This window comes from Thalassophryne amazonica, chromosome 12 (assembly GCF_902500255.1).
Source record: "Thalassophryne amazonica chromosome 12, fThaAma1.1, whole genome shotgun sequence".
Taxonomy (NCBI): Eukaryota; Metazoa; Chordata; class Actinopteri; order Batrachoidiformes; family Batrachoididae; genus Thalassophryne; species Thalassophryne amazonica.
The window spans coordinates 57,663,010-57,687,922 of NC_047114.1; the positions used below are offsets into that span (position 1 = coordinate 57,663,010).

The 24,913-nt window shown below is 39.6% G+C and overlaps 1 protein-coding gene across 2 annotated transcripts in view; it reads right to left on the reverse strand.

Moving 5' to 3' along the window:
- Positions 1-24,913, reverse strand: part of LOC117521244 (polypyrimidine tract-binding protein 2-like) — a 55,142-nt gene that overhangs the window by 18,478 nt on the left and 11,751 nt on the right. The window contains exons 9-12 of one of the 2 annotated variants that reach the window (XM_034182577.1): positions 23,120-23,288; positions 11,826-11,903; positions 7,016-7,128; positions 1,210-1,243 (exon numbers count right to left, since the gene is read on the reverse strand). In XM_034182577.1, coding sequence (XP_034038468.1) covers positions 1,210-1,243; positions 7,016-7,128; positions 11,826-11,903; positions 23,120-23,288 — 394 coding nt within the window. The remainder of the gene's footprint in view (positions 1-1,209; positions 1,244-7,015; positions 7,129-11,825; positions 11,904-23,119; positions 23,289-24,913) is intronic. The other variant, XM_034182578.1, reaches the window with a different exon arrangement.

Genomic DNA, 24,913 nt, shown 5'->3' on the forward strand with positions numbered 1-24,913 from the left:
ACAAAGGAGAGGTGTGAAGGATGGAAGGAATAAAGTTAGTGGTGGAAAAAAAACTAATGAAAATGAAAGATGGATTCTTCCTTTTTTCTTTGAATAGAAGCCAATTTAAAAAAAAGGGGGAAATAACTCGTTTTTGAACGAGTTATTTGGCAACTGCTATGTTGTCTGTCTGAAAAGTTGGTGTGGCCGACAGATGTGTTTGTCTAAACTGAAAATGTCTAAAGGCCAAATTGATGGAAATTGTTTTTTTTTTGGGGGGGGCTAAAGTTACTAAAATAATATGCAAGGTGTATAAAATGCACAGAATTTACAAAAAACTCATCTCAGAAATTCAAACCAAGGCCTTACATGTGGATATTTTGTGAACATCATAGAGTAACATTTTATTACAGTCCGAAAAATAAATAAATGAATGTACAATCTCAGTGACTGTCTGCAAAGTATAATCATGTTAAAACTTACTAAGTGCACCATGAGTGCAGTTGATTGAAACAAAGTACAGAGAAGAGAACAACACAGAGAAAGGTAAGAAATGTAGAAGCTTTAAAAGCTAGAACACGTCTGAGCACATTGAACTTCAGTGGATTATGATCAACCCAACAGCTACATAATGAGAGCATAAACACCAAAAATACCCACAGCATCATAAATGCGCAGGTTCTGTGTTCCACAACAAATCTTAACAGATTATGTGGGTGATTGCATGTATAAACTAGTATATAATAAGTACAAGACATTTCTAAATCGGAATTATGAATCATAAATACTACCAACTTTGAATTAATTGAATCATTTGTTTTGAGAAAATGATGGCAATGATGTCTCTTGCTCCATCAAAGTCTCTTATTGTAAAATGAGATTAGTAATAAACTAATTCCTCAAAACAGATTACAGCTTGAGCGTTCAAGTGGCTCTCATTAGTGCAGGCAGATCAGTTTTATGTGAAAGACAACGCTCAATGCCAGCCAAGCTTTGTCTTAAGTGTTGATAAAAACAGCAGAAAGTAGGACACAGGAAAGTTTTTGGTGTCTTTGTTCTCATGAGATAAGAAGACCAAAAATGAGACAATCCAATTCCCTTCTCATTTAAGTTAGAAATAGGAGGCATAGAGATAATGAAGGAAAGTGTCCATGACATCACTGAAGAGAGTGAGCAAAACTCGATTAACAGAGAGAGATATACAGATAGAATAGTAGAGGTTGAACATACCGAAGAGGGTAAAGAGACTTTGAGGCGTGACCATCTTTAGAGAGAGAGACCGCAGAGTAGAGAACAGGAAGAGGAGGAGCAGAAGAGGAGGAAGAGGAGAGACGAAGGTAGAGATCAGACCGCCCAGCGATGGACAAGAGGGAAGGAGGCAGTTTCCAGGACGATGGAGGGGTGGAAGAAAGATGAAGGGCAAGGAGGCAGGTAGAGGAGTCAAAACAGTAAAGCCAAATTGGGTTAAGCCAGTTTACAAAAAAATACAAAAGGATAAAATTAGAAATAAAAAGAGGGGAGGTGCATGGATATATTTATTTAAAAAGAAAGTGCACCAAATTATAGGATTTAAGGTCAAAAGGAGGACAAGTGGAGGGAATACAAATTTGATACAAGAGGAGCACAGGAAGGAAGAAAGGAGGTGGGGAAGGGAGGAAGGAGGAGAGGAGGACAAAAACCAAAGCAGAGGTCAGTAAACAGCATCAATGCAACATCAACCGAATCTGAATGATTGCCGCTCCAACACACACACACACCCCCCCACACACACACACACACACACTTAAAACACAATAGTCCCTGTTGGGTGCATTTGTCAGCAAGGGGTGGGACATGATGGGAGGTGCAGAAAAAGTGTACACACATACAAAATAAATAACTTAGAAACAAAAGGCAAAAAAACAAACAAACAAAACAAAAAAAAACAACAAAAACCCTCAATGTCTGAGCACCAGCCGCTGCCAATTTCACAGGAAAGAAAGGACAAATTACAAACCTAATTATATAAAAACAGCAAACACCTACTCAATAATCAAATGACTACGATGCTTATTACAACTCTTTCTTATACGGCAGGTAACCACCTAAAATATCTAAAATCCTAAAACCACCTAAAACCTAGTTTTATAACCCATTTTTTTAATGCAATTTTTCAAGGTGACTGTCACAATTTTCACATTTATCCATAAATTACACAATTTGTTTTTGTTATTTTCTTGTTCATTTAGACAAAACAATACAAGCAGACCATTAGGTGACCATCAATTTTCAACGAAAACCCTACAGAGATTTTTTTGGAATTTTGAAAGTTTTGTAGTGGAGTTTCTTGTTTACTTTTGTAAACAAGAAACTCCACTACAAAACTTTACAAAATCTGACAAGCATCTCACATATGCAAAATAAATACCAAAGAGAGTTTCAATTGCTAAGTTCTAACGTTAAGAAACCATAGCAGAGTCACATTAAATAAAGCAAAGACTTACCATCAGCAGAACTGAATGAGTCATCATTGAAATAAAGAGCAACAATGTTTTTCCTTCAGTTGTGCATCTGTGTCAGCTTCTTTTCATGAGTGAGTGTTTTTCAGATAAAATGCTGATATAAAAGGCTTCTGTGATATGAAAATAATCCACTTCAAAGTTGAGAACAAGTTAACACACTACACCTTTGACGCTACAAGAGTTAATGAGAGTTCAAATCGTTGCAAACATTGCCGTTAGTTTTGCTCGCTGGTTATGATGATGCTAATAAACAGCAGAGAAATGCAGTTTATTCCTTTTGCTTCGGAGTCAATCAATCCATGTGATATTACCAAAGGGCTCCGACTGATCATCTCAGATTTGCCTCATACTTAAAACAACTAATGTCATTAGCATGGCTATAGGAAGAGGATTTGGGTTGAGGTGCTGTACTGGAGTCAGTGTTCCGCTACAGCCCCTTTCACACTGGGGCCAACGTAGAGTTGCGTATTGTGGTGTACCGAGTAAGCAGCCCTACGCCGAGTTTTTGTTCCCCAACGCAGCAGTATGCTGAGGGCTATGTGAGGCGGATGCATGAAAATAAAAGTTTAATTTTTTGGGGGGCATAGCACACTGGATGCAAGAGGACACTTCCACATCCACTCCTCATGGATAGATCACCAGCGAGAGGACAGGTCCACTGTTCACGTCTCATGCACAGATCGCGCACGCCATCGCTGCAGCTCCGCTTTGCTTTCACCTCCACCAGTTCTCTCAAGAATACCCAAGCATCACAATGCAACTGTATGCAAGCCTGGTGTGAAAGGAGCTTATGAGACAAAGATAAGCTGAAAAGGCTAGAAAATATTTAAATAGTACAAAATTTACTGTATTTTATGTACACACACACACACACACACACACACACACACACACACACACACACACACACACACACACACACACACACACACACACACACACACACACACACACCAGCTTAATAAAATAAATAATTCTAATTTAAAACTACAACCCCAATTCCAGTGAAGTTGGACGTTGTGTAAAATGTAAATAAAACAGAATACAATGATTTGCAAATCCTCTTCAACCTATATTCAATTGAATACACCACAAAGACAAGCTATTTAATGTTCAAACTGAAACTTTGTTTTTGTGCAAATATTTGCTCATTTTGAAATGGATGCCTGCAACACGTTTCAAAAAGCTGGGACAGTGGTATGTATACCACTGTCCCAGCTTGAGTCTTGAGCTTACTGTTAATGCTTATTGAGTGTTGTTAGAAGGAAAGGTGATGTAACAGTTGTAAACATACCACTGTTTGAACATTAAATATCTTGTCTTTGTGGTGTATTCAAATAAAGATAGGGTTGAAGAGGATTTGCAAATCATTGTATTCTGTTTTTATTTACATTTTACACAATATCCCAACTTCATTGGAACTGGGGTTGTAGATTTGCTAGCAAATAGTAAGAGTCGAAGCACCCCCGTGCCACCATGGATCCAGGACTGCCCCAAACAGGGACCATGGAGAAGCAAGTGGTGACACAAATTGCACATTTCTTTGAGCCCAAAATATACTCCTCTGTATTCCGGGGCGGTGATGGATTTCCCACCAGATGGTGGCAGCAATGCAGATGACTGGCCTTCTACCAAAATAGAAGAAGAATCCACGTTTGCTGAAACCACATCCAGATACTGGCGACAGCGGAACGCCATGTTTTCAACCTTATGGTTCTTCAAAATGTGATCTTTACAAATCTGGATACATGTCTTATTCATTGTGGACACCTGAACAACATTTAAGGACACCTTGTGGCACATTTTTACCAAATCGAGCATTAGAAACATTAACAGTACCCTGGATGAAACTGGCAAATTTGACATTTGGCACATCCATTAGTGTGAGTGGATTTCAAGTTATTTAAGCTGTTCTAAAATTAAAAATATGAAATAATTTTTTGTAAACCAATCATAAATGAAACAGCTGTGCACATGTTCAAAAACAAAGCAAAACAACTTGCAAACAGATTAAAAAAATTGGAAGCTTCTACTCCAATTTTTCAGTCATGAAGCAGAGAACATTTTGACACCAATCTGGCCTTTGTGTCAAAAATCCAGAGACTAGTTCATGTCGACCTACTTTGCATATTTCTGAATTTTGTGAAAAAGTATCAAGGCACAAATGTTTCCTTTTATATTTTAACATTAAATGAAAGAATCATTAAACATGTCCATAAAGTCAAAGTTCAAAGTCAAAGACATTTGCACAGGAAGAAGAAACGCCGCCCCAATTGTACATAATTTCAAAGCATTCACAATCACTAGAATAGTCAAATTCCTATTTTAGCAGTTACTCCATCCTGATTACAAAATTTAAAAATGATATGAGGTTTATCACACTAAGAAATCCTAATTAACAGACACACTGCAGTCATGGCTACATCATCTCCTGATGATGTAGCAGATTCACACCTCAGATTCACTGAGGTGCGACTATCCACCGCTTTGGTCAATTTTTAAAAAAGAAAATCTGCATTTAATTCTGTCTTAAACTGAACCCACATCAATATATTTGGGAATACATATTTGTTATTGGTGTCAGACATTGCACCCACCACAAAAATTCACACTATGTCGACTGCGAGCCTGCCTGCAATATATGCATTAACTGCTCGTGTAGCCTCGATAACTAAATCGAATAAAATACCGAGCACGAGCAAGGACAACAACTCTGATGCCCAACACTAGCAGGTTGATGTACGAGATCAGACAGGAGTCTCCAAGTGCTATGATATTTATATATAACACTGACATCTCTAGTGGGAGTAAGGAGGTGAGACGAGCCTGCAGAGGTGGAATGAATGCCAGTAGGACTATATTTAAAGCACAACTACATAATTTTGGTCAGGTTTTTGCTGTTTCGTCTGCTTTTGGTCACATTTTTCTCTACAGAGCTCCCCCTACAACGCGGGAGTACATGTCACAAAACTGTGGACATTTGTTTTTATGCAATCCATGGCAAGAAAAACAGCAATCCAGAAATACAGAGAAGAGAGTTTAGTTCAGGCGGATCTCACTCGCTATCTGCCTGTCTGGCATGTGCGATCGCTTGCTCTGACCCCCCCCACGCACCTGCTTGTTTCTCTCTTTTTCTCTCCGAGGACACACACACACACACACACACACACACACACACACACACACACACACACACACACACACACACACACACACACACACACACACACACACACACACACACACACACACACACACACCAGTGAGGAAATACAACTTCATGCTTTCACAGTGAACTCGCCTCCACAGCTTCCTTCAGCAGGAGCATCTGCAGGTCTGTCAAACTGTTTTTCCACACTTCCAAAATACGTACAACAGAATAGGTGTACATTTATACCAACACAATGAACAGACAACTTGTAATTCAACAGCATTTGAAAGTTACACATTATCTGAGTCCAAGGAAGAATAAAACTGAATGAAATTATAGATTTTTATCCTACCATTCAAGTTTTACTTTTTTGTTATGAGAAAGAAAAGGAGGAGCGGTACATGGGTATAAAAAGTGTAAAATTATAGGATTTAAGGTCAAAAGGACAAGTGGAGGGAAAACAAATACAGTGCACTTTTTTTGACAAGTCCCATGACGTGATGCACCAGACCATCAACATTTTGTCAATTTTAGGTTTATTTGATTTTTGTAAAAATTATAGCATATCATCATTCTGTACAGATTAAAAATCACCATAGGCAGTGTTGCTATTCTGCGAACATTCCATCTGTGAAATCTCACACCAATTCATGTAAAATGTCAAATTAATCACAAGAAATGTAATATGTTGATGGTGGTGTCTTCTTAAACATGCATGCAGCGCAGTCTGATCGCACAGGGGGACAGTGATTCAACACTAATCTGGATCGTACGCAGCTTGCTGGTTGCTAATTTGGAAGAAAAAATAACCAATTACATTAAGTCTTCCAAACTTTCTGGATGGGGTGATGCAGGCTGGTTCACTAGTGTATGCTGTCCACTCTAAGCACCTCTCACAGTCTGCGCTCACATACAGAGCAGGCTGACCTCACAGCAGGAGAGGATGGCAGTGACTGACTGAAATGTTGGCAACTGAGTTTACAACAGTGCAGAGAAACAACAAAAACAGAGACGTTATTTTATTTTATTTATTTTTTGAACAATTTAAATGTACGAGACATGCTTGGGATGCCCTCACACATTCTGGAATGTGCATCCTGGGGACCTGGTACATATTATATATTGCATCTAGCCTTGTTGATTTTGCGTCAGTATGGCGTAAGCATAAACCCTGCAGATCACCCTTATATTTGGTGGAAGAAACATAGAAATACTTGTTGGAACTTCACTTGGTATATGACGCACATATACACACATACACACGCGCACACACACATAAAATTGACAGGGAAAAAAAAAAACAAAAAACCCCAAAGTCTTTAAGTGAAGTAAGCCAAACCCAAGCTAATTATTCATGGAACAGTTATTGTCATAGCTGATGTACCTCTTCATTTAGGTTTGAGGCCAACAGGACTCCTGACACACCAGACCCGGACAGAGCAATGCGGCCGGCAGCTGCTGCCGCTGCTGCGGCAGCACTCAGAGGACTAATGGCCCCTGTTATGAAAGAACAAGATAAAATAAATTACAAGTCAAATTAGCAATACTGTGAGGAAAAAAAAACAGTTCAGTTTATGAACACAATGCTCACAGGGTTGAATAGCATTCCATAAAACATCACATCTTAAAAATACAAGAATTACTATATATTCAAATGAAATCTGTTCCATTTCTACTGCTACAACTTTACATACACTACAACAAAAGTGGTATTAAAGGTGCACTACGTGGAACCTGACACAAAATTACACAACTCAAATTGGGGCTGCAATATGTACAACCCCAATTCAATGAATACAATGATTTGCAAATCCTCTTCAACCTATATTCAATTGAATAAACCACAAAGACAAGATATTTAATGTTCAACCTGATGAACTTTATTGTTGTTGTGCAAATATTTGCTCATTTTCAAATAGATGCCTGCAACACGTTTCAAAAAAAGCTGGGACAGTGGTATGTTTACCACTGTGTTACATCAGCTTTCCTTCTAACAACACTCAATAAGCATTTGGGAACGGAGGACACTAATTGTTGAAGCTTTGTAGGTGGAATTCTTTCCCATTCTTGCTTGATGTACAACGTCAGTTGTTCAACAGTCCGGGGTCTCTGTTGTCGTATTTTGCGCTTCATAATGTGCCACACATTTTCAGTGGGCGACAGGTCTGAAATGCAGGCAGGCCAGTCTAGTACCCGCACTCTTTTACTACGAAGCCACGCTGTTGTAACATGCGCAGAATGTTTCTGTGTAGGCTCTCAGTTGTCCAGGTGGTTTCCATAGTAGAGAAGCTTGAATCTTCGACTGGACTGGGTTGCTTGACGCGAGGACGTTTTGCTTCAAATCGCAGAAGCTTCCTCAGCTAAAATTCTTGCTTTGGTAGTCTGACTTCTGTCTTGACCCTTGTAGAGAAGAACAAACAGAAGCCACAAAAGCTGGAGTTTTAAACCTAACCAGACCCCTCCTACCAAGAGGCAGACTGCTATTGGCTAGTGACTAAACAATTGCTTTAATTAGCGCCTAGACCACTTTGCGTCTGTCCATTTCAAATGAGCTCAGGCCCAGAGAAGGCGGCTGCATTTCTGGATGTTGTTGATGTATGGCTTTCGCTTTGGATGGTAGAGTTTTAACTTGTACTTGTAGATGTAGCGACAAACTGTGTTAATGGATAGTGGTTTTCTGAAGTGTTCCTGAGCCCACGCAGCAAGATCCTTTACACAATGATGTCAGCTTTTAATGCACTTCCGTCTGAGGGATCGAAGGTCACGGGCATTCAATGTTGGCTTTTGGCCTTTCCGCTTACATGTAAAAAGTTCTCCAGATTCTCTTCTGATTACATTATGGACTGTAGATGATGGAATCCCTAAATTCCTTGCAATTGAACGTTGAGAAACATTGTTCTTAAACTGCTGGACTATTTTTTCACGCAGTTGTTCACAAAGTGGTGATCCTCGCCCCATCTTTGCTTGTGAATGGCTGAGCCTTTTGGGGATGCTCCTGTAATACCCAATCATGACACTCACCTGTTTCCAATTAACCTGTTCACCTGTGGAATGTTCCAAACAGGTGTTCTTTGAGCATTCATCTACTTTCCCAGTCTTTTGTTACCTCTGTCCCAGCTTTTTTGAAATGTGTTACAGGCATCCATTTAAAAATGAGCAAATATTTGTACAAAAACAATAAGGTTTATCAGTTTGAACATTAAATATCTTGTCTTTGTGGTGTATTCAATTGAAGATGATTTGCAAATCATTGTATTTTGCTTTTATTTACATTTCACACAACATCCCAACTTCATTGGAATTGGGGATGTATACACCAAGTCTGTTTCTGACAGATGTGTCATGTAAAATGGTAAATGGACTGCATTTATTTATCACTTTTCCATCTGAATCAGATTCTCAAAGCGCTTTACAATAATGCCTCAATTTCACCCCAATGTCAGGATGCTGCCATACAACACACTCACTACACATCGGGAGCAAGTAGGGGATTAAGGACCTTGCCTAAGGGCCCTTCGTGATTTTCCAGTCAGGCTGGGATTTGAACCAAGAATCCTCTGGTCTCAAGCCCAACACTTAAACATTAGACCATCACCTCCCCGTGTACAGAAGAATTTGAAAAGAGACTTTTTTTTGCTCACCTCTGTATATACCTCAACTGGTTTGAAATGAAGCAAGGAAGATGTGCTTGTACTGCAGACTTTTAGCATCAGTTCAAAAGGGTTCAACAAAACTAATACACCATATATTTAAGAATTACAGCCACTTACACCCCAGTTTCAAAGGCCAAAAATAACTGGATATTTGACTGACAAGGTTTCATTCCTGGCCATTCAGCGTTGTTTCATATCAAATTAAGCAGATAAGCCTGGATTTGTCTCCATGTGTTGAATTTGTGTTTGGTAGCTGTTAAATGGAACTCTCAATGTGAGGACCAAAGAGGTGATGATGCAAGCGAAGGAGGTCTTTAAAAAGCAAAAGGAGGTGGGGGTAACCTCAGACAGCAGAACGTTTAGGAGTGCCACATCAACAAATCGGTACATTCTTAAAAAATATGGAATGCACAGGTAAACTAATTAACACCAAAACACATGCAAGATGTGACAAAGTGGATGATGGCAAAATTCTTTCATTGAAGAAAATCCCCTTCACAACACTTAGCCAAGTCAAGAACACTCTCAATGATAGATGCCAAGTCAAGAACACTCTCGATGATAGATGCATCAGTCTATGATGACACCTTCATGAATGCAAATACAGAGGAGTTCTAATAAGATGCAAACCACAACCAAGACTTCACCAAAAAAAATAAAAATAAAATAAAATAAAAAATAAAGCCTGATCAGTTCTGTAACAAGAGGGTTTTTTGGTGGGGGTGGTGGTGGCAGCTGAAACAAAGATTAGCTTTGTACCAGTGTACCAAAATGATAGCAAGAGAAGCTTACAGAGAAGGAAAGGCACACCTCATGAGTATACCCCATTATCTTTCAAAACATAGCTGCCAAAGCAACGCAAGAGCTTGTCAAAGCAAAAAAACAAAAATTCCTCAATAGCCAAGCCAGTCGCCTACTATCAACCCAATAGAGCATGCTTTTCACTTCAGAAAAAACTGAAGTTCGAAAGACAAACAAGCAGCAACTGAAGGAGCCAGCAGCAAAGACTTGGCAAGGAATCTCAAGGGAAGAAACATTTGGTGAAGCCCATGGGTTACTCACTTCAGGCAGTGTTAAAAGATAACCCTGATTTCTAATTATGTTAGATGATCTGATTACTTTTGAAAATGGATGGCTGTGTGTAAAACTGGGAGTAACTGCTTAATGTGACTTTTGATAACCCTTTGAATTAAAACCACGTCTTATCTTGATTGTGTCATTCCAACCTCACTGTGACAGCATTCAGAGGGGGGGAAAAATTACAAAAATCTTCAAGATTGCCAATATACTTAAACTTTTTCAGATGATTAAACACATGTAATGTCTCCACATTTTCCTGTAAAATCATGCAGGAAGAGACTATAGAAAGTATAAAACAGCTCATAAAATCTTTTGACTCTTTCAATGGCCAGAAACAGAGTTGTTTCTTAATGTGCATGAAGCACCAATGCACAGCAACGTGATGCAATTCTGTTGTCTTATAGCAAGCATAAACCTCTTCTGCTGCAGCTGGAGCAGTGAAAATACTATAAAAATTGCACCTTTGGGGTGGGCAGGTGGGAGGTGTCAACAGGAGCTGCTCTGCCTGCACACATGGCAAATAGCCAAACTGTTATGAGCAACACCAATGTGTGCAGCTATCATTAATTTTATTACAGCCATGTTAACACCTGTGGATTTATCGATCAGAATCAATCATATAAATGTAGCTATTGATCAAGGCTGCAACACTTCCATAATCTCCATTAAGTGTGTATATGCAAATTATTCCACAAAACCATGCAATCACTTTGTTGTGAAAAAAAGGTTGGAAGGACAGAGCATGTATTTTTGTTCAACAACCTCTTCTTGCAAATGATCACAGAACGATAATTGGTCATTTTCTTCCCTTGGCCCCTCTTCTTAAATCTGCTATGGCTGCATTAATAAACTGGCTCTCAACTCCCATTGCACAGCTTGAGGGAACTTAATTTGGATAACACAACCACGTTTGATCTTAGTAAATCTGAAAACTTTTGTAGGGACCAACATGGTAATTTTTTTTTTTTACCTGATGCATTTTTGAAGATGTTTAAATGATTAGACATTTTCCAATTATTCTTACACCCTGCATACACAAGGTGGCCCTAACTAAGGTTCAGCACATGGGACTATAGAGACCTGACCAAACATACATGGCTGAAAATCAGAACAGCATCTGCATTTGAACTCAATTCCTTACTTTCCAATAACCTACATATGTATAAAATTGCACAGATTAAACAAAGAATGATCAAAAATGTCAAGAAACTCAGTCCAACATACTAACATACAAGAAATTACATAAGTTAGTATACCAAGGAAAAATAAATACAGAAAAAAAAAAAAGAAATCCATAAATTTGAGCAGCTAATCATCCTACATCTTTTAATCAAATATGTTTTTTTTAAGCAGTGGTACATTCAAGGAATCTAAAGTAGGATATAAGAGGCATAAAGATAGCATGACAGAAAGCAGACAGTGCAATGAGGGACAAAATTAAGACAAATAAGAAATAAGTACCTCCACTCTGCGAGAGGGAGAGAGAAGACGAGTAACCTCCTCCACTAGAGTAGGAAGCTAGCGCTCCAGATGGGGTACCTACAAGACAATGACAACTACATTTACACACCACAGATCACTAATCTAATCTCACTCTAAAAATGTACAAATATTCCAGATGCCAAAGCAACCTTGATTAGTATAATGTTAAATATTGACATATTGACAGCATTCAATCACAATTCAATATAAAATTTAAAAATATAAAGCTCCAAAATGGGACCCAGATACAAATTATCTGAACCTGTGTTCAGCTATTTTACTGTTGAGGTCTTTGAGGGACCAAAATGTTGGAGCAGATCAAAGATAGATCCTCAGAAAACCCACTCAAGTCTTAAATGCATGAAATGCAAAGTCCCCCTGAAGCTTTTCCATTATGGGCTTATAAAGGGCATTCTTTGTCTGCTTAAATATACCAAATAGCTCAGGAAAGAAATTAATTAGACCATGATATTTTTACCTTTTACATACCATGTTTTCAAAATATTGAACAATCAGGTACGTAAGTTCAAAATAACATTTACTGAAACTAAAAGTAACATGTACATTTCTATCATAGATTTAAAGAATGCTTGGGCAGTAATGGCAATTCTTTTATTCATCTTGGCTCAGTTGTTGCAAGCTGAATGTTTCTGCCTCATCTCCCTAGAAACCATGACGTTACTGTCCAGGGGTTCCTTCTTTCAGTCCATTTCAGAAGGAGGCCTTGACAATCTTCATAGTGGAAAAGGCCCTTTCACAGTCTGAAAATATAAATTACTTGAAACCTCAGCCTTGGGCTGACAGTCTCATCACAATGCATGTGTACTGAGGCACTACAAGAAAATGTATCGGGGTCATTATTGTAGCAAAGGTATTTGCAAATGTGTATTTCAATCTACGTGTACATAACCAGATCCACAAATGTGTAAAAAAAAAAAAAATCTGTGCATGTGTATTGGATGTGGGTGCGACCGATATCGTTGGTGCTTCTGCCCCCTGGTGTTGTGAAGCTGTACAGCCACAGAGGCACAGAAGTCTACGCACAGGTACAAATTGCTGCACACATTTGTGGATCTTTCACAGAAGGAGTGTAGCAAAAGTCACATGTAAGAGGACACCCAATACACACACAGATTTTTTTTTAAAGATTAATCCAGGTTTTGAGTATATTTCTTATTGTTACATGGGAAACAAGGTACCAGTAGATTCTCACAAATCCAACAAGACCAAGCATTCATGATATGCACACTCTTAAGGCTATGAAATTGGGCTATTACGGAGTAAAAAATAAGTAGAAACGGGGGTGTTCACAATAATGGTAGTGTGACATTCAGTCAGTGAGTTTGTCAATTTTGTGGAACAAACAGGTGTGAATCAGGTGTCCCCTATTTATGGATGAAGCCAGCACCTGTTGAACATGCTTTTCTCTTTGAAAGCCTGAGGAAAATGGGACGTTCAAGACATTGTTCAGAAGAACAGCTTAGTTTGATTAAAAAGTTGATTGGAGAGGGGAAAACGTATATGCAGGTGCAAAAAATTATAGGCTGCTCTTCTACAATGATCTCCAATGCTTTAAAATGGACAAAAAAAACAGAGACGCATGGAAGAAAACAGAAAACAACCATCAAAATGGATAGAAGAATAACCAGAATGGCAAAGGCTCACCCACTGATCAGCTCCAGGATGATCAAAGACAGTCTGGAGTTACCTGTAAGTGCTGTGACAGTTAGAAGATGAATACATATACATACGAGGTCTATTAGAAAAGTATCCGACCTTATTATTTTTTTAAAAAACCATATGGAATTGAATCACGTGTGATTGCGTCAGACAACCTTGAACCCTTGTGCGCATGCGTGAGTTTTTCCACGCCTGTCGGTTGCGTCATTCGCCTGTGAGCAGGCTTTGAGTGAGGAGTGGTCCAGCCCCCTGTCGGATTTTCATTGCCAGGAAATGGCGGAATGATTTGGGCTTTTTTTTCCATCAGAATTTTTTCAGAAACTGTTAGAGACTGGCAGCTGGAAACCATTAGAAAAATTTATCTGGCTTTCGGTGAAAATGTTACAGGCTTGGTAGAGAATAAGGAGCGTTACTGTCGCTTTAAGGACTGCCCCCAGCGGCTGTGGGGCACGCCGCGCTCCGAAGCCGCCATCGACACGCTGAACGACCATTTCATTTCTAAACGGATGGCTGTCTGGATCCATAACCATCGCGTGCCATTTCTCTGGTTATCACAAGAGCTGGATATCAACCATTTTCCAGCAGATTTCACTTTTAACAAGAGATTTTGTCATGGAAAGCCGAGCGGAGGCTTTGTGCGTCACGATGGATTCGCTACTGGAGCGAGACAAAACCACCTCCGTTTTGGTCTCACAGGACGGCTTTGAGATGTCGTTCAGACAGCTGTCGGTGGTTTTTCCATCGAGTGATTATTCAAGAAATTGTGGATGTGCATGGACATGCCAGAACATGTCCCGTGAGGCTTCATCACAGCGCTGCTTTGCGCCATGCGGCACCACCGCGACGCACGAAGCCTCCACTCCTCTTTCCATGAAAAAAACTCCTGTAACAGTGGAATGTGCCGTTCATTTCCAAACGACGCTGTGTTTTATCCGGGACGTCGTCTGACTAGCACAGGAATTGTGAAAAGACGTGGACATCAGCACTTTTTCGGCACATTGAGACAGATGTGCGGAGGAATTCTGCGCGTCGTGACGCGCGAAGCCTCCGCTCGGCTTTCCATGACAAAATCTCTTGTTAAAAGTGAAATCTGCCGGAAAATGGTTGATGTCCAGCTCTTGTGATAACCAGAGAAATGGCACACGATGGTTATGGATCCAGACAGCCATCCGTTTAGAAATGAAATGGTCGTTCAGCCTGTTGATGGTGGCTTCGGAGCACGGCGCGCCCCACAGCTGCTGGGGGCCGTACTTAAAACGACAGTAACACTCCATATTCTCTACCAAGCCCGTAACATTTTCACCGAAAGCCAGATAAATTTTTCTAATGGTTTCCAGCTGCCAGTCTCTAACAGTTTCTGAAAAAATTCTGATGGAAAAAAAGCCCAAATCATTCCGCCATTTCCTGGCAATGAAAATCCGACAAGGGGGTTGGACTACTCCTCACTCACAGGCGAATGACGCAACCGACAGGCGTGGAAAAACTCACGCATGCGCACGAGGGTTCATGCTTGTCTGACACAATCACAAGTGATTCAAATCCATACGGTTTTTGAAAAAAATAATAAGGTCGGGTACTTTTCTAATAGACCTCGTATATATATATATATATATATATATATATATATATATATATATATATATATATACACACACACACACACACACACACACACACACACATACACACACGGGCTAATTCTGTCAGTCTGTCCGGGATAAACTCAAACTATAATATGTAGCCCTAAAAACTATATATATTCTGAATCCTCATGACATGGAGAACAAACCGGTACCATTTTTTTTAAAGTTCTGGGAAACCAATGCTTTAATCTATTCATCTTTTATGGTTACTTGATGTCATCAAGAAAGCCCGTGTACAAAAATGATAAAGCGGTGAGATTTCTAATTCATCTAAGGACAGACTGGTACATTTTTGCGTTTTGTTATAAATTTAACTGCAAAACAAAGTCTGAATGAAGGACTTCAAATGTGTTTGTTTTTTAACCAAGTATTTCCACTTAGTTTGGGGACTTCACCTCTTATAGTTCTGCTGGACAAACTTTGGCCCATTAACCATTATATTTATAACACATCAGCATTACAAAAACAAATGTTGGGCAATTGTTTTGATTAAAATGATTGGCATTGGGCTTATGTCTCAAACAGGTCAACTCGGGCAGCGCCGGGTACCCCAGCTAGTACGTGCGTGCATATTATATATATATATATATATATATATATATATATATATATATATATATATATATATATATATATATATATATATCTTACAACTCCAATTCCAATGAAGTTGGGCCACAAAGACAAGATATTTAACATTCAAACACTCAATAAGCATTTGGGAACTGAGGACACTAATTGTTGAAGCTTTGTAGGTGGAATTCTTTCCCATTCTTGCTTGATGTACGACTTCAGCTGTTCAACAGTCCGGGGTCTCCACTGTCGTATTTTGCGCTTCATAATGCGTGACACATTTTCAATGGGTGACAGGTCTAGACTGCAGGCAGGCCAGACTAGCAACCGCACTCTTTTACTGCGAAGCCACGCTGTTTTAACACGTGAAGAATGTGGCTTGGCATTGTCTTGCTGAAATAAGTAGGGACGTCCCTGAAAAAAAGACATTGCTTGGATGGCAGCATGTGTTGCTCCAAAAGGTGGATGTACCTTTCAGCATTGATGGTGCCATCGCAGATGTGTAAGCTGCCCATGGCTTTTGATCTTTGCACTGGTAACAATCTGGATGTTTTTTTTCCTCTTTTGTCCATGATTTCCAAAAATAATTTGAAATGTGGACTCATCAGACCACAGCACGCTTTTCCACTTTGCGTTTCCATTTCAAATGAGCTTGGGCCCAGAGAAGGCGGCAGCGTTTCTGGATCTTGTTGATGGATGGCTTTCACTTTGCATGGTAGAGTTTTAACTTGCACTTGTAGATGTAGCGACAAACTGTGTTAACTGACAATGGTTTTCTGAAGTGTTCCTGAGCTGACGCGGTAAGATCCTTTACACAATGATGTCGGATTTTATTGCAGTGCCACCTGAGGGATCAAAGGTCACGGGTATTCAGTGTTGGTTTTCAGCCTTGGCGCTTATGTGTAGAAAGTTCTCCAGATTCTCTGAATCTTCTGATTATATTATGGAATGTAGATGATGGAATCCCTAAATTCCTTGCAAATGAACATTGAGAAACATTCTAAAACTGTTGGTCTTTTTTTCATGCAGTTGTTCACAAAGTGGTGATCCTCGCCCCATCTTTGCTTGTGAACGGCTGAGACTTTTGGGGATGCTCATTTTATACCCAATCATGACACTCACAATTAGTGTCCTCAGTTCCCAAATGCTTATTGAGTGTTATTAGAAGGAAAGGTGATGTAATACAGTGGTAAACATACCACTGTACCAGCTTTTTTGAAACGTGTTGCAGGCATCCATTTCAAAATGAGCAAAGATTTGCACAAAAACAAAGTTTTTCAGTTTGAACATTAATTATCTTATCTTTGTGGTATATTCAATTGCCTATAGGTTGAAGAGGATTTGCAAATCATTGTATTCTGTTTTTATTTACATTTCACACAATGTCCCAACTTCACTGGAATTGGGGTTGTACACATTTGTGGATCTGGTTACATACACACAGATCGAAATACAGATTTGCAAATACTTTTGCTACAGTAATGGCCCCATATAAATGCATTTAATACATTTTGTTTCAAGATGCTAATCATGTCTACAACCTAAATTTTTTAAGTCAATAGTATATAAACACCAGGTGTAATATAACATAACACCAGAGTAAATGAAGAAATTATCATTACGAAACTCAAAATACCTGCTGTTGAAATAGGAATTACAGAAATGATTGAGGCTAGTTTCGCCAGGTTTGGAATAATGTCTTGATGTACAGACATCACCTTCTTCACATGGTCGGGGAGTTAAACTTCAACAGAAATTGAGAGTTTTCACTTGTAAAGCGACCAGTACCAGGATAATTTCATTTGTGAGGAGTTAGCAAATGACTTGTAGTCACCATCACGTTACTGTTGCTATTTAAGTAAAGTTGGAAAGCTATTCAAAGAATCATCCTTCCGGAATCAATAACTTCAAAGCAAATCACCCTTTTAAATCAAATGACACCTCTTTCCAAATGATGGAATACAGAAAACAAACTACAACTGACCAAAACCTCTCACCACCCCCCTCCCCCCACCACCACCAAGTACGAGGTCTGTCAATAAAGTAACGGTCCTTTTTATTTTTTTCTAAAACTATATGGATTTCATTCATATGTTTTTACGTCAGACATGCTTGAACCCTCGTGCGCATGCATGAGTTTTTTTCCATGGCTTTCGGTGATGTCATTCGCCTGTGAGCACGCCTTGGGAAGGAGTGGTCCCGCCCCCTCGTCGGATTTTCATTGTGTGGAAAAGGCGGAATGAAAAGGACTTTTTTCCATCAATTTTTTCAGAAGCTGTTAGAGACTGGCACCTGGAAACCATTTGAAAAATTTATCTGGCTTTCGGTGAAAATTTTACGGGCTTCACAGAGAATGAGGTCTGTTACTACAGCTTTAAGGACCCCTTTAAGGAACACCTCCGTTTCGGCGTGTCAGAGGACAAGTTTGGACATGTCCAGCTCTCCACAATTTCACTGATACTTACTGGACTGGTAAGCATTGAAAGCCGAGATAGACATGTCCAAACTTGTCCTCTGACATGCCGAAACGGAGGTGTTCCTATGTCTCGCTTCCAAAGCGAATCGGTCTTTACCCACGAAGCCTCCGCGCGGCTTTCCATGACAAAATCTCTTGTTAAAAGTGAAATCTGCCGGAAAATGGCTGATGTCCAGCTCTTGTGATAACCAGAGAAAGAGCACACGACGGTCTCGTATCCACAGAGCCATCAGTTTAGAAATGGTCCAGTGGCTTGTGCCGCGTCGTCGCAGCTCGGAGCGCCGAGCGTCCTTAAAGGAGTCCTTAAAGCTGTAGTAACAGACGTCATTCTCTGTGAAGCCCGTAAAATTTTCACCGAAAACCAGATAAATTTTTCGAATGGTTTCCAGGTGCCAGTCTCTAACAGCTTCTGAAAAAATTCCTTTTCATTCTGCCATTTCCAGACAATGAAAATCCGACAAGGGGGCGGGACCACTCCTTCCCAAGGCGTGCTCACAGGCGAATGACGTCACCGACAGGCATGGAAAAACTCATGCATGTGCACGAGGGTTCAAGCATGTCTGACGTAAAAACATATGAATGAAATCCATATAGTTTTTGAAAAAAATAAAAAGGACCGTTACTTTATTGACAGACCTCGTACAACCAGAGAGAGCTCAGTGTTGTGTGATGCGAGTTTGGTTGCACTACAAGCAATAAATAAAAAGTTAAAGATTGTATTCATATTTATTGGAATGAAAAAAAAAATCCCCAAAATTTTACAAAAGTTTATTTTTTCCCATCATAAGTGTTGTTGTACAACCATTCAAATTTATTACAATAAAACAAAATTGCTGAAATTATACAATAGTAACTTTTTCCAATCTCAGTGCTGTAGTACAACTAGAAGGAGCTCACTGATGTGTGATGTGAGTTTGGTGTCATGGAAAGCCGCGCGGAGGCTTCGCGCGTCACGACCGATTCGCTGATGAAGCGAGACAAAGGAACACCTCCGTTTCGGCGTGTTAGAGGACAAGTTGGGACATGTCCAGCTCTCCACAAGTTCTTTTATACTCACTCGACTGGTAAGCACTGAAAGCCGAGATAGACATGTCCCAACTTGTCCTCTAACACGCCGAAACGGAGGTGTTCCTTTGTCTCGCTTCATCAGCGAATCGGTTGTGACGCGCGAAGCCTCCGCGCGGCTTTCCATGACAAAATCTCTTGTTAAAAGTGAAATCTGCCGGAAAATGGCTGATGTCCAGGTCTTGTGATAACCAGAGAAAGAGCACACGACGGTCTCGTATCCACAGAGCCATCAGCTTAGAAATGATCCAGTGGTTTGTGCCGCGTCGTCGCAGCTCGCAGCGCGGCGCACCGACCATCCTTTAAAGGGGTCCTTAAACCTGTAGTTAAAGTCCTTATTCTCTGTGAAGCCCGTAAAATTTTCACTGAAAGCCAGATAAATTTTTCGAACGGTTTCCAGGTGCCAGTCTCTAACAGCTTCTGAAAAAATTCTGATGGAAAAAAAGTCCTTTTCATTCCGCCATTTCCAGACAATGAAAATCCGACGAGGGGGCGGGACCACTCCTTCCACAAGGCGTGCTCACAGGCGAATGACGTCACCGACAGGCGTGGAAAAACTCACGCATGCGCACGAGGGTTCAAGCATGTCTGACGTAAAAACATATGAATGAAATCCATATAGTTTTTGAAAAAAATAAAAAGGTACGATACTTTACGGACAGACCTCGTAAAATACTGTGGACTGACCCTCACCAGAATACAACCCCAGGGGTGGTGCTTAGTTTCCATGTGGAAGATTCCCAGTTCAAACCCCACCCCTGCCACATTTCTCCATGTAATGTGGAACTGTGTGAGGAAGTGCATCCGGTGTAAAACCTGTGCCAAATCAACATGCAGAACCACCTTGGATCTGCTGTGGTGACCCTGAGTGCAAACAAGGAAGCAGCCAAAGGGACTTACTTTAACTTTTGGAAGCACCTGCCTAATTGCCACAGAACTTGACTTAACCCAACCTCCCACGCACTCACGCTCAACATGAAACATGATCATAAGATGACGATATGTTTGGCTTACATCCCATCACATACCTTATATCCACAGTAATGGTGAATTAGTTCATGAAAAATGATGTTTTCACACCATATGCAAATGTAATAGGGTCATTACATAGGTTACACAAACATTTAAATTCCTCCACTTCCAAGAGACATCCAAATCCATTGTGCCTTTCAGTTCAAAACAACACAAAAAACACTGAGCAGTAAAATAACTTACTGTCAGCATACAGTTCTGTAGCCATGTCAGGGCTATTCATGTATGGATTTACCAAACCTACTTACACTACTAAAATGATTACATAGCATGTGGATGAAATATGGGGGTTATTCAAACCTTGTTTGTGTACAGCACCTAGCGATGACTTACGCTATGATTAGGCACTGTATAAAAAAAAATTGAATATTACGACTTAGTCGGTTGACAACTTAGACATATTCAATTTTTTTTATACAGTTCTGCACCGTGTGCCGGTAGTTTGCTCAAATAGCCCAGATCTGTACCTCACTGTACACGAGAAAAAATGTCTTCAGGAAATGCTACAATTTATTGAAAACATGGACAAGCCATACCATGCATAGCTGCATACCTTACAGTTATCTCAAATCAACCAAAAATACAAATAACTTGAGTGAACTTAATATATATATATATATATATATAAAAAACAAATGCCCAATAAATCTCTGGAGCCTGTCCCAAAAGCCATAGTGCAAGAGACAGGGTGCACCCTGGACAGGACGCCAGTCCATCACAGGGCCATTTTCCATATTTCAGCTCATGCAAATATTGTTACCACTGCACATGGATGTAAACCCTAATTCATGCAATCCAAAATTCACACAATTTAGTACTGTAGAATTAACTGGAAATTGAGAGTAAAGCCTGCATTTACAAATTTCTTATTTTTTTGTGGTCCCCTCTGTCTACTACACAGTATATCCTCTAGTTTTTCCATGCACAGAGCTGAGAGTCTTCAGACAAAGGATCTTTGACTGCAATACTTCTCATATTCTGAATGTCAGCCAACCTCCATGATAAGTAAAGCTTTTAAGATTGGAAGTGGCTTCCCATAAGCTAAAATACAAAATACAGATCTAAAGGGCTTTTCAATGTTAAAAGAATCAAATATCTGCTAAATCATCACTACGGATACGATGCGGATCCAACTTAGTCTATTCATTGAGAGTGCCAGTTAGCACCTCACTGTCACAAATGAGAGTGACTGAGGCATAATGCAAAATGTACATCAAATGGGCTGTTCAATATTAAATTCAAATGTCCACAAAATCCACAATCCGGATCATATCTGGATCAAACTTTGTCAGGTGATAGTGAGTGCCAGTCTGCACTTCACTTTCATCATCAGCGTGATTACGGCAAGCTTGATTAAGATATAATGTAAAATATACATGAAATGGGGTTTTCAATGTTAAATTTAAATGGCCACAAAATCTGTAATCTGGATCAGATTGGGCTCAAACTTTGTTGGGCGATAAAGGATACAGTCATACACAACCTTCTCAAATATGAAAGAAATTTGATCTTTTTGACAGTTATGAATTTTTGAAAATTATTCAATGTTAAAAATAGGAATTCTTCCAATTTTCCTGACTTTGCCCTTTAACCGCGAAAATTCAGTAGTTCTTACCTACCAGGATATGAACCTTCAGTAAAAATGTTGTAACAATATATGAAAAATTGTGGGTTCCAGGCTATTCACGAACAGACAAACAAACACCACCTCCTCCAACTTCCAAATCATTACCTCCACCAATTATTTTATGAAAAATCAATCTCAAGCAGCCCACGCCAGTGCTCAGAGGATAATAAAAAAAGCAGAAAATTAGAAGCTATGAAAAAAAATTACCATCTATATGGATCCATTCGTTCACAGCTAAGAAAGAGAAAAAAAACAAAAAAAAACAAAGAAGCTTAATTGTGTTTTTATTTATTTTTTTAGAAATGCATCTGGTCTGATTATTAAGTAGTACTGTTTTATATGATATCAAGCGAGAGAGTGGGAAAAGTCATGTTCAGGCACGGCCCAAGACACGTTTTCTTCTTCTTTTTTAAAACCAGATTAAGCAGACCAGACAGTGGTTTGATCATCTGCGTTGGAGACACTATCAAAACAACACAAAACAGTAAGAGCATGATATAAATATTACAGCTAACCAACTCTATGTAGTCCAGTGTTTACAATAACAAATGGCCAAAAGAACATCCAGGATGCAAAGACCAGAGCCCAGGTCAAATACTCAACTTTCTGCCATCTGGCTGATAAATTTCTTTCACATTTTCAACCAAATTAAGTCCTCTTAGGTTGCATCAACTGCTTTTTGGATCATAATGTTCAAAGTTTCAATGAAGTTATCAAATGCAAATTTCAGCACTTGGAATCAAAACCAGATCTTTTATCCACTCAGTTTGTTGTGAAATAATGAGAACAGGCAACATCTGGCCATGAAACTGCTTGTCAGTCAAATGGCAAATTACAGCCACTGAAAAGGGAAGAATGATTATAATAATACCTGTAATTCCTAAGTGGGCAATGTAGCTGGGGATGGATGGGCTGAATGACTTCAGCTGAATTAAGATTCCCATACAAGTGACACACAGATGGAGACTAAGAGAAGTTTAGGGTTTGCTGGATAAGGCTTAATGGAATGTCTTTCCTTGAGAAAATGCTTTATATTTACTTCACGCTACCCAAGAACTATGGAGTAAGGCTGATGGATAAGGGCCACGCATACATCATAGTTGTATTTCTACAGCAGTCACTTCTATGATTATCCCTAGAAGACACTACAGGTACACAAATGAAAATGTGTATTTACCCAGTAAAGAATGATCCTTGGTGGTTGAGTCTCCATCTCCAGTAGGAAGGTCAGGTCTAGTGTAATCTCGGCTCTTGTCATTGTTGTACTTAACATTGAGGTTGACCAGTTTACTGAAATCTATCCGAAGAGTACAGCATGAATTATAGATGTTCTGTCCATCCAAAGACTGCGGGAAAAGGAGACAGAATTAAAATCGACATTTTAATGATTTATGCCCAGAATAAAAGTGTAAAAACAAAACACAATGGCCTACTTTGAATGGTTTGGTACAAACAGGCAGAAAATAAGAAAACATCATTAACAGAATGTATTTAATTGTCCATAATATCTTCTGAATCTACAGTAAAACGTGCATATAATGGATTCAGGTGGACCAGCGAATTTTGTCAGTTATAATTTAAATCCGTTATACGTATAAAACGGACAAAATTTGTTATATGTATGTAACAGATTAGTTACAGTCAGGAGGCACCTAATGATCTACAGGGAATCCTGAACTGGGATTTACTTCATTTAATGACTGAGTCAAAACCTCGTCTGAAAAAAATAAACGTCAGACATGATGTGCATTAAAAAGATTACATTTGGACGGGCCACTCTTTTTTTCCTAAGTCCACTGCGGAGTGGTACCTCAAAATCCCAAAGCCTGATCTATGCTTCTGCAACTCTGGAAATCCGTGGCCATGCAATGATGTCGATGTACGCATTAATCTTTCAAAAAGTTCTCCGTCACGTCTTTATGCAATCTGCCACAGGAACAGTGGCTTTTTATGGATTGATCTGTCCCTCAATAAGCTTCTTTATACAATCATTAACCTCCAAACCAAAGGCAAGGTGTACAATTTTATTCATGAATTGCTGGTCATTTGAGGATCTTTTTCTGCCTCTGTGTTCTGAAGCTGGTCATATTTGCTCACTTATCTGCCAAACATATTTAATCCATGATTGAAATGAAATCAGTGTGTGCATTGCAAAAACTTTTAAAATATGATGGGAGAGGACGGCGTGAAACCTGAAAAGTGACAAATCACAGCCCTTTGCAGTCTGAGATTTATCAAGTGCGCTGGTTCTCATCCATGGATGAGGCCTCATCCATGAGGGCTCTGATCTAAAGCAGTTTTGTTTATCACACTCAGGGATATGTGTGAAACTTAACAACATATTACAGTGCAGGCAACAAGCAAGAGTTTGTCAATAATCACCGGCCCTGAATGATGCCCTGCCTCGTTTAGGCATCAGCTCTGGGCACAGTTTGAAAAAATAAACGGCCAGGCTTTTGATCATGGAAACATGGTGTCCACTTTCCTTGAATCGGTGAGTGGCAGTAATTCATTTCGTACCTCTGTTACTGGGCACGTCCAAACTTCTCTGTCCGGTATATGCAACAAGTTTTTAATGAAAATCCATTGCGATCGGACGGGATGTTTTGTCTGATGTGAGTGATAATCTGTTAAAACAGAATCCGTCATATACGGAAAAGCATACAAAAGCATTGGGACTTTTGCTTTTGTCCGGTGAGTGCAACTATCCGGTTTATACAATGACGGTTTAGGTGAGTTTTACTGTATATGTTTTATACTTAATTGCAATTTAAACTAATGTGCTCAGCAAACAGCAAAGTCAAGTCACGTCAAGTCTGGGAGCATGCGCTGATGTTGTGCACTGCCGCATCCTCAACACCACGGAACTGCCTTGGGTCCTAAATGGCAACCACCCAGGCAGACAACCGGTCCATTCCCACATTCCTGCAAAGACTGTGATTATTTTTCAACTCTTTGTCTTTTTGCATAT